The following is a 10,477-nucleotide window of genomic DNA, read 5'->3' as shown; positions in this document are numbered from 1 at the left end:
CTGCTGATCTCTCTATCTATGATTATGAGAAATGCTTAAATGGTACTCTCAATGTTTTACGAGGCTTTGCTTATGGAAGAGTTGGGAGCTTGGTTGCTAGTTTGAGCTGCATGCCAAGTACGAGACCTATCATTTCTTCTCTCTCTCTCTCTCTCTCTCTCTCTCTCTCACTGCTTTAGGGGCCGTTGCCGCTATCCTCATCATCTGGGGTTGCCTGACTTGTTATCTTCTTTGGTGTTTGCATTTATTTGAGGAGGAGAAGCAGGAGGAAACCAATCAGACGATAGCCAGGTAAGTTATTCCATTTTTGTTTATACCATGCTACTGATATTTCTAGACATTGTAAAAATCCAAACTTTAGCAAATGGAGGAGATGAATCAGAATTTGTGAGTGATGAATCTATAGGGGTTGATTTGGCAACTCTCCGAGATGCTACAAATAATTTCTCCAAGAAGAATAAGCTTAGAACAGGTGAATTTCGTGTAGTGTATAAGGTAGCTAGGTGATAATGGATTGCTTAAGTGGAATGCCATGTCAACACCCCAAGAGAAAGTACGACACATGTCAGGTAAGGTGGCACGCTAACTCAGCATCAGGGTAATGGCGTTGAGGCAAGTGATTTAATTGGAAGGAAATGCTAACTTTAGTGACCCAATTGAAATTTTTTTTTAGTTCAGGAACTAGATTAGGAAAACAGGAATAGTTTAGTGACTAAACATGTAGTTTACCAAAAAAATTTACCCCTAAAAGACGCCACACAATGTATCTCATCTGTTTACTTACACATACAAAGATATATAATAATGCATTATATGTGGTATTCACACCCGTTTTTCTTGTGTGTATCTTTGTCGTGTGAGTTCTTTTGGTTGTTGTTTGTGTTAGGACCTAAGTTGAGGTCCAGTGAGGGCAAGAAAGGGGTGGGGTAATCCCTTAAAAGGAAGCCTAGGGCCTTGCAGCCTCCCTTGAGGGCACAAGGTCTCCCTTGCGGCCGCATGGGTGCCCGCAAGGGCTTACCGAGGGGGCTTGCAGCCGCAAGGAAGCCCGCATGGGTTCCCGATTCTAGAGGGTTCTAAAGCTTAAATGCCCTTTTTCCCCTTTTCTTTTCCCCTTCTTCCTTCTCCTTTCCTTCTCCTATTTGGATTTCTTTTCCCATTCGTTAATCTTCTCTTTTATTGCCTTTAATTGAAGTTAGAAGCTTGAAGATATCATTACTCCTCTCTTGTGAAGGTCCGCCTTTGTGTTGTTAGGAGCCTTGAGATATGGTTCTTATTTTTCTTCTTTCCCTCTCTTTTGTGGCGTTTCTTTGAGTTTGTTTGGGTAAAAAACTTTGGTGTGTGTTTGTTTTTGAGTTTAGAAGTCTTGGATGGTTGTATTCCCTTGATTTTGTTGAAGATTGGGGGGATTCTTCATCCTCTAGATTAGGGTTATTGTAGTTCCGATGAGTTCTCCTTGTTTCCTTGTTTTCTTTGGGTTAGAGTGAAGCTTTAACCCTTAGAGCTTCATTAGTAACTTGAGGAGTTAGTTTGATCAAACCCTAGAGTCGATTAGGGTTGTTTGGTAGAGAAAACCAAGGGTTTTATTGTGTGGCTTTTTGTGCTAAAATTTGTTGGTGTTTTGTTGTGTTTTGGCAAGGAGGTGAAGCTTTGGCTCAAGGCAAGGAACTAGCCGAGGATTAGCATTCAAGGAAGCGAAATTGTTAGGTTTTGTGAGTGGGACTAATAAGCATAACCCCATTAGTAGAATACCAATATTTATATGCATATTTATTCTACCTTGCTTGAGTAAGGTTTTGTTAGTTATTGATAAGTGCTTGTGCGATATGAATGCGAAGCATTCTTTTCTTATGTTGAGCATTACTTTTCTCGGGTTTTTACACTAATATGTGTGTTTTTATGTTACTTTCATGCAGGTTAGGTTGTGAAACCAATTATGAAGGAAAGAAGCCAATGTGGATCACAATGCACCGATTTTGGAGGAAATCTTGCTATAGTTCAAACGCGAAGATATGAGTCGGGTGCGAGATGCTAGAGTGTGTGCCAACCTCCCCGTATTTGAGTTAGCACAACCATTTTGAGGGGCACAAGAGCAGTCACACTCAAGCATTCCGACTTATGCACATAGAACAATATCTCCATCAACTTATCCGTCATTGAAGAAGCAAAGCGATCAACGGCATAAACATGTGCCTGTTTATGTTACCCCGATGAAAAGTGGATTCGGGAGTATTTTTTGGTAAAGTACTGTAGCAGGACTGCAGCAAATCACTGTAGTAGTTACTGTTCACAGCCGGCCGAAAATGCCAGTTTCAGAGAATCCACACGGGCGTGTGGAAATTACCCACGCCCGTGCGGAAATTCCACAAGGGCGCCCTAGGGCAGTGTGGATTCCCGATTCAGATCTCTATTTAAAAGCCGATTCAGCCCCGATTTCGAGATTCTTTTCTCCATCTTTTTCTCAACTTGAGAGAGGGTTTCGGCTAGGGTTTTGAGGAGGTATTGGCTAGGGGTTTTGGAGAGGTTCTCACGGCTCGACATCGCCATTCCTTTGGAAGAAGGTTGGTAGGGGAGCTTCCGTCAAGGCGTATCCTATACCGTACAAGGGAATCCTTGGACCGACTAGTGAGAGGACTTTCCACAAGACCATCGACACGACTATCTAGGGGGTTTCTCTATGGATTCATTGTTTTTACATTCTATTTTTTTTATTGTACTTAGCTCCATGGAGAGCTAAACACCTAGTGGGTACTTGGATATTTGAGAACCCTAGGATGTATTTGTTTCATTGAATCTCTTTATTATGCTTTCAATTAATTGATGTTTGTTGTGAGTTCCAACCTTGAATGCTTGATTGTATGAACATTTCCCCTAGAGTGACACTAGGGTTGAGAGTTCTTGTTGGTAACCTTGTGAGTGAGTGACACACCACGAGCGTTAGACAAAGCTAGGTTGTAGAGGGTTGAGAGGGTGAGTCGAGAGGTACAGGAGCGTCCTCTTTCCCCTTCGATGTGATAGATTCTACCTCCGTTCCTCGAGTTCTTTACGGCCATAATATAGTGAATGATCTAAGGGATGACCCTCCGCTGGGACTTAGTTGCGCGTGCAATGGAGTGAAGCGTTGAGGTGATCTTAGTATCTAGGGCCTAATCGTGGTTAGGGACCTTCCACCTGGACCAAAGGGTTAGGTCTATAATTAGGAAGAGATTTATCACTTGGAATCCCTATAGCTCATTGCAACTCTATTCGAGTGCGAGGTTGAGAGGTTATCTAATCTCTCCTCCGGGACATGTATAGAGTTAGGCATAGTTGACCTTAGATTTGGGACTATGTATTTAAGGATTTCCACGACTCATCATTGCATTGATTAGGAAGCATAATAGAGGGTTCTTGCACTTGAAAAGATTGTCCTAGGCAGAGCATTATCCGAGTACCCCATCTTTATCGATTGCCTTACCTCCTCCTTTACTCGTGCTCTCTTACTTGTTGTTTTTACTTTTGAGAATTGAATCATTGTCACACTTATCACTACTGATCTTTCACATAGCTAAAAAACGGATTAAGTGTTTTTATTCCCTACTCCCTGTGGATTCGATACCCGCTCATCCGGGATTATTACTTCGACAAACCCGTGCACTTGCGGGATATACGCAAGGGGATCTTGTCAGTTATTATAATTGAATTGAGATATTTATTGCCTTAAAATGAGTTTATTGCTTGATGCTTTATTTATGAAAAATTTTGTGTTCAAATGGAAGGATTCTCGGGTTGATACTTGATTTGTAAGTTGTTAGTTGTTTTGTGTTAAAATCTTTAGATATGATTGTATGTTCATCATTTCCTTGTGGAAATTGTAGTGATTCCTGATTATTGAGTATTTTACTGGCTATTGGACTCCGTGTGGAGATATATTGGTATTATTTAGATTGTATGATGGTATCCTACTGCAGTAGGTTGTCCTGGCGGCCAGCCTTTAGAGGTGGCACGAAAGATCGGTTGATCCTTTTAGGCCAATTCAGGAGGACACGTAGGACCCTGATTGGACGGTCATCAGGGTGCCATAGTCACCATACGGTGAACTAATGGGTCAACATCAAGGGCATGAGTACCTTGACGGCTCTAAGTTAGCCACGGCCATGATGAGGTTTCAAGACCACTTCATGCTGTGTGTGTGTTGTGAGTTTGGTATTCTATTGAGTTGGTTTTTCTTATATTTGAGTTTGAGAATTTCTCTGTGGTGTTTCTTTTGTAATGTCATCTTGAATTTATGGTGAGGGAGCGAAGCCCAGCTGCCTCTCTTAGGAGGGCAATCTCCCATAAATTTGAGTTGGCACGAGTATTGTGGTATATTTATTTCGAAACTCATATTATAGAGTTGTATGCTTATGGAATTATTCTAATCTTTATACTTTATTTTAAAATCTTGGTTTGATGTTCAACTTATTTTATAAATTGAACCCGTGTTTAGTTCTTCATGGATTTGATGTTGTAAAACCCTAGTTGGGGTAAAAAAATACCTTCTTGACACTATCCTTTGTTATAATATGTTAAAGATTACTATTATGTGCAATTATGTTATAAACATGCAGTATGAATCAATCATGATATTTCCATTAGGTTTTGAACTTCTGATGTTAATCTTCTGTTTTTACTAGCAATCCTACTATTTGATATGTTGAATGCTTTGAACTTTTCAATGGTGCATATCTTTCAGTGCATTAGCAAATTCAAAATCATTAAGGTTGTTCTTCTCCTACTTCACTTTGGAATATTTTATTCAATTGCGCTATTGGGCAAAATATTAGAGATAGATAAAACTTGGAGATGACTACTGGGGGTTGTTTTTTTGTGTAATCTCACACATTTGATATTCTAACCAAAGTCTTCATGTGTAAACTTAGTTTATTTCATGTGTAAATAAAAAAAGATATGTGGTTTTGAAGAAGTGAATGTGATCTTGATTGAGAGAGTGATGTCTTATTTGTATGGTTCTCTTGTTACATTGTATCTATTTGTTTGTCTTAATTAACCAAAGGTAATATTTTTGATGAAATCTACATTTTTCTCTATAAGTCATTCTCAATTGTTAGATGTTTATTTGTTTATTTATTTCTCGGAATCTGTCATTGTCATTGTTTTTGTCTTATTTTTTTATTAAGTAGTTGCATACACTGTCTTATCTATGTGTTGCAAATTGAGCCAGTCATACACTGACTTATCTATGTGTTTGATTTTTAGATCATTTGGATGGTTTTGATTCTGATTTTGTCTTTTGATTTCTTTGTACTCCATTGAATCTCGTAGAGTCAAGGTCTAAATCATGAAATGTGAGATATATTTGATCCCCTGTTCTCGAAAACCGAAAGAAGCTTTTTATTTTTGGATTTAATTGCATTTTAGAAAAACTTTGTGGAGATTGTTTAATTTTTTTGCTATAAAGTAATTAGATTTACTTTTTCTTGTTTGTAGGTTTTACAAGGTAGCAGATCAACACAAGTTTGCTTTTGGTTTCGAGTTGGCTTCATCGAGTTACCTTTTTCCTTTGGCTTTTTAATTGTCACATCATCTCTGCTTTTTCTTGGTCCGTTTCTATGTACTAGTTAACATGATAGTGCACTTTTTCATTGTTAATGCAACCAACATATTCATCTTGAGATCTCGAAAATCATTCAGTTTGAACATAAACCGATGTTTCTTTAGCTATGGCCTTGCCTTATTTGTGAGAATTGATTTTAACTTCCTTGATTTCCCATTGCGACCCAAAAGTCTATTTCGGATTGCTTGGGTCGTGGTGATTCATTTTTATGTTTAAAAACTTTAGGCTCTCTATGTTTTGTACTGTTTCTCGCCTAGTTCTTAGAAAAAAAGCAAAAAGGTTCTCGAAAAGCGGAAGAATTTGCTCGAAAAAGGTAGTAATTTTTTTGTTTTTTAAATTTTTATTTTTAGCTCTTGCGTTTTTAGGTTTTTAAAGTTCTTATCTTGTCTGCTTTGTTTTTTCTGATCTTTTTCTTATTAATCATTTATCTTGCAATTTTGTTGATGATATAGATCACAATTGTTCATGTATTTGTGGTGAATAGGCGGTGGTATTGATTGAAAATGTTTGTGTTTCTATATCTCGGATCAGGCTTATTTTTCAGTACTAACATTAATGTTGATGTGAATTTTATACTCGAATTTGGTAAGAATAATGGGTTGATTTACATATTGGAGAATAGGAGTGGTAATTCATCACTATGTTGTATTTATAAGAGTCAATTTGTAGAATTTTCATCAAAATTTTTCTTTTTTTAGATGATATAAGACAAGTTAAAAAGAGACAATTCCATTCATTAGTTGAACCAAATAATTACTGAATAATATTTAAGTTTGATCTACCCCTGTGAGATTTGCATGTTGTGATATGTGAGTTCGTTTTGGGGGATAAACTAAGTAAAAAAATTTGTTTTTATCCGGCAAAATTGTGAATGCTCAAAGTGAACAAAAACAATCTCTATTTTTGAAAAATTCGGTGAATAATAAAAATAAATAAATATCACTTGATTTAAATCTTTGTGGACAAATTACAGATTCAAATCCTTCATCTCTGAATAGTTGGGAGGGAAATCAAATTCAAAATAGAAATGGCTTTGATTTAAAAAAATAGAAATGGTTTTGATTTAACTCTTTGAAGTATCAAAGATTTTTTTATGTGTAGGATCATCACTTTGGGTGGGCTTGAAAGGTTTGGTCTTGGGCTAGCTTTTTAGTACTTAAGAGCGAGAGCGAGTGATATTGCTTTCTCGAGGTTGTGTGACTCTGTGTGTGTGTGTGCATTTGAGCAACCAAAGGTCAAGAAAAAAGCTTTTGAGTTGTGTGGATTTCTAGCTCAACATAAGCGTATGTTGCTTTAATTTGTCACCAAAGCACAAAAGCTTTGTTTGTCTTGTTGTACATACAAGTTGTGGCTGTAATAAATTAATAATAGCGGAAGTAGTAGTAGTAGTTTTTTTTTTAATTTACTATTTTGTTTGCAAGTGTTTTGGGAAAGTGGCCTAATGAATGGGATCACTGCTCGGGGGCACGGGCTCCAGAATAGTGAGTGGTCTCGTGTCAGTGTCTTTCGTGCCTCTGCGATCTGTGATAGTCGGATGGCTTTTTAAGTTGGTTTACTGAGTGTATTTGTAATTGTGAGTGTGTGTCTAGAGAGAGAGAGAGAGAGGCCTCGAGCTTGTCTTGTACCAATGAATGCAATGTTGACTCCTCCCGATTCATCGACCCTTCTCTTCTCCCTTTCCCCGAATTTTTAGCCCCTGATTGTGTTCTTTTGCAGGTTAGATCTGCAAGCCTGTTCATGTTATTTTGGATTGACATTCATATAATAACAGAATACAACTGATTTTTTTTTATTATTAATTTTTCTTTTCTTTTCATTTTTTGAATGGTGATCGACATTCGTTTGTTCATTCACTTCTTTTTAAGATCTACACCATTTAAATCTTGTGGAGATTGTTAGTATACAATAGAATTAGAAGAGATTGAAGACCGATGACATATTTTAGGTTGCTTAAAACCTTGTAGTGGGCCAAAAGTAGCAGTCTTGAAGATTTGTTTGTCAAAGCTGGGTTTTTCTATTCATTGATAAAAATGAGCTTGTATACTATGTCATTCTTAATATGATTATGTATGACTTATATTTAATTATTATATATATTTGACAAATTCTGGTATAGCATAATGGTAAATCATAAAAGTTGCCAATATTACAATATCATTATGATGTATAACTATCATTATGATGTGTTGTAGACAGCATCAAGATGCCAAGATCAAAATTGAAGGACATGAAGGTAATCCGATCTGAAACAAATACCAGTCACAATGCTGCTACAACCAATGAATTTGAGATCTCAACTGGTCAAATGCCTGATGCTCAACGTCGCACCTCAACTCATTCATCATCGACATCTGATTCAAATCGTAATGGAGATGATGAAAATGAAGACCATGATAAAATAATTGAAAATACCAGTGGAGTGGTTAATGTAAAAACAGGTATTTTGTGCAATTGATTTCCAAATACAACTTTTTGAGTAATGGGTTAAACCATTTTGTCTTGATGAATGGGCACATGAATTGTTACAGTTGACAATGCGGGCCGCTGTAAAGGAAGAGGACGAACAACTTTGAAGGAGTTGTGGGCACTACCTCCAGGAGAGAAAGTGTTGGTCAGTGCAAACGGGCTTGGACAACCAATTGGGCCTGAGGCACAATTGTTCTCTTCATTCCTAGGTATGATCGCTCGATCTAGCCAGAAGATCGGTCTTCAATACGAGAGTTGGCATAAAGTGCCAAAAACATTGAAGGATGAACTATTAAACTTCATCGAGGTATACTTTTATGCTTATATTTGTGTTATGCATAAGGTATTCTTTTTTATATAATGATATTATTAAGGTCATAATATTTGCTTGAAACTATTTTTGGTTATGAAATAGACACGCTTTGTTCTTGAAATCCCAAAAGACTATGTGCTCAAGTCTTTGGGAAAGAAATGGAGGGACAACAAACATGATTTGAAGAGAAAATATTTCAAAAGAGAGGATGGGCTGCAAGCAAATAAAGAAAAGCATCCAGAAGGGACTGTTAGCTGGCAATGGGAAGAATTAGTTGATTTTTGGTACTCGAGGAAAGGGGAGGTGCGAAAAATATATTCTTTATTATAAATGTAATTATCATGGTATCTTACATATGTAATTTAATGTTCATGTTATTATGCAGAAATCAGAACAGGTTGGGGTTTCCTCGAGAAAGCAACAAAAGTACACACACACTTCTGGTTCAAAAAGTTTCGCGAGAAAAGAAAAGGAAATGGTAAAAAATTGTTAAGTCTTTCAATATTCAATAGTATTATTTTTTTTCCAAAGAGTATGCTTTGCTAGAAACCATTACTAATCTATAATTTCTTGATTTAGGAACTCAGAAGTGGAAAGAAAATAGGACGTTTCGAGTTTTTCAAAGCAACCCACACTAAAAAAGATGGTTCATATTTGAATAAAGAGACAGAAGAGATTATGGTACTAAGTCTCTGGCCATTATTTTGCCTTCTATTGATTTCTTAAGAAATGGCATTTGCTAAAAGTCTTTTACATAAATGTAGGAAAAGGCAAATGAAAAACTATCTGAATATCAATCAATCGATGGGGATGAGGGAATGGTTGAAACAGAAATTTTGACTCAAGTGATTGGAAAAGAGCGACATGGCCGAGTAAGAGGGCTTGGATTGGGTCCTACACCAACTTCATATTACGGCCATTCAGATAGTCGTCGTCTCACAACATGTAGTGGTCATTCATCTGAGTGCATAGAATTTCGCCAACAGATGAATGAAAAGTTCCAGAAGATGGAAGATGAGCTTGGGCAAGAACGTGCTAATTACAACGCTCTTTATACTTTCTTGCAACAACAATTCCCGGGGAGCGACTATTCCCACGCCTACCATAGGTGGATCGTCTTCTCAATCGCGAGTATTTCAAACTTCTAAACTAGTAATCAGTTACTTTTTGGATACTTCCATAATCAGAAGTTATTATTTCATTTATGTATTTGTGTGTGTATAATTGGGTGATACTCTCTATAAGTTTATAGTATTTATTTATTGATCCATTCCTAATTTTTCACATTTGCCAAAATTATATATTAAACATATAATTCTAATTATTGCGTAATCAATGCATCGGATCGCGAGACCCTAAGGCTAACACAGCCGGGTCTAGTGTGCATGTTCAGGTAATATATAGTACATTAAACATATAATGTTGTGTGGTGTTTAATACTAATACTCTAAATTATTCTTGCGAATCAGGGCTTCTCGTAACATTGATGCACTCTTAGGGAGGTTCGATGATCAAGACCGATGAATGCTTGATTTTTCCCCACTTTTTTTATGAGATTTTTATATGAACTTTGAATGTTCTTCGTGTCTGAGTTTTCCACTACAATTGTACCTATCATATTTTGTTAAATATTTGTGATTGTGAATGAGATTGAAGATCTCGAAGTTGATTAAATTTATATATCATTATGGTATTTACATACATGATTGTACATTATTTATTGCCTTCATATTTCTTTTTATTAATGAAGTTTAATTTGGGTTTTAGGTAATATTCAAATTTATTACAGGAATTAAATGCAAAAATCTGATATTACAGGTTTTATCCAATTACCGGCGTTTTTATTTAAAACGCCGGCATAATCAACAAAGAAATAATATACTGCACCGCCAGTATTTTTCACGGGCGTTTATTCGAAAAATGTCGGCCCATCTCGCGGCGTTTTATTACTAAACGCCCAGCGAATAAATAAAAATTCGAGTGTCCAACTATGTATTTTTTTGCGGCATGTTTTCTTGATAAAGCGCCCAGTAAATGTTGTGGCGCTTTATATATCAAACGCCCAGCGGAACCGAGCTACTCTCGAAGAACCGACTTCGACATTG

General features: G+C 36.7%; 1 protein-coding gene across 1 annotated transcript; it reads left to right on the top strand.

Moving 5' to 3' along the window:
- Window positions 1-8,683: 8,683 nt before the first annotated feature.
- Window positions 8,684-9,520, top strand: LOC120255293. Its single transcript, XM_039263143.1, has 3 exons — window positions 8,684-8,850; window positions 8,952-9,053; window positions 9,137-9,520. The coding sequence occupies exons 1-3, from the start codon at window positions 8,752-8,754 to the stop codon at window positions 9,518-9,520; spliced, it is 585 nt and encodes a 194-aa protein (XP_039119077.1). The 5' UTR covers window positions 8,684-8,751.
- Window positions 9,521-10,477: the final 957 nt, after the last annotated feature.

This window comes from Dioscorea cayenensis, unplaced genomic scaffold, assembly GCF_009730915.1.
Source record: "Dioscorea cayenensis subsp. rotundata cultivar TDr96_F1 unplaced genomic scaffold, TDr96_F1_v2_PseudoChromosome.rev07_lg8_w22 25.fasta BLBR01000930.1, whole genome shotgun sequence".
NCBI classification, from domain to species: Eukaryota; Viridiplantae; Streptophyta; class Magnoliopsida; order Dioscoreales; family Dioscoreaceae; genus Dioscorea; species Dioscorea cayenensis.
Note: the sequence above shows the minus strand (reverse complement) of the source record. Positions and strands in the feature narration are given on the sequence as shown.

What these genes read in the sequence shown, in the direction of transcription:
- LOC120255293 (XM_039263143.1), top strand. Translation starts at nt 8,752, where the DNA reads ATGCAGAAATCAGAACAGGTTGGGGTTTCCTCGAGAAAGCAACAAAAG. An exon ending in CGAGAAAAGAAAAGGAAATG is followed by an intron (nt 8,851 to 8,951) that starts GTAAAAAATTGT and finishes TTCTTGATTTAG; the next exon opens with GAACTCAGAAGTGGAAAGAA. An exon ending in AAGAGACAGAAGAGATTATG is followed by an intron (nt 9,054 to 9,136) that starts GTACTAAGTCTC and finishes ACATAAATGTAG; the next exon opens with GAAAAGGCAAATGAAAAACT.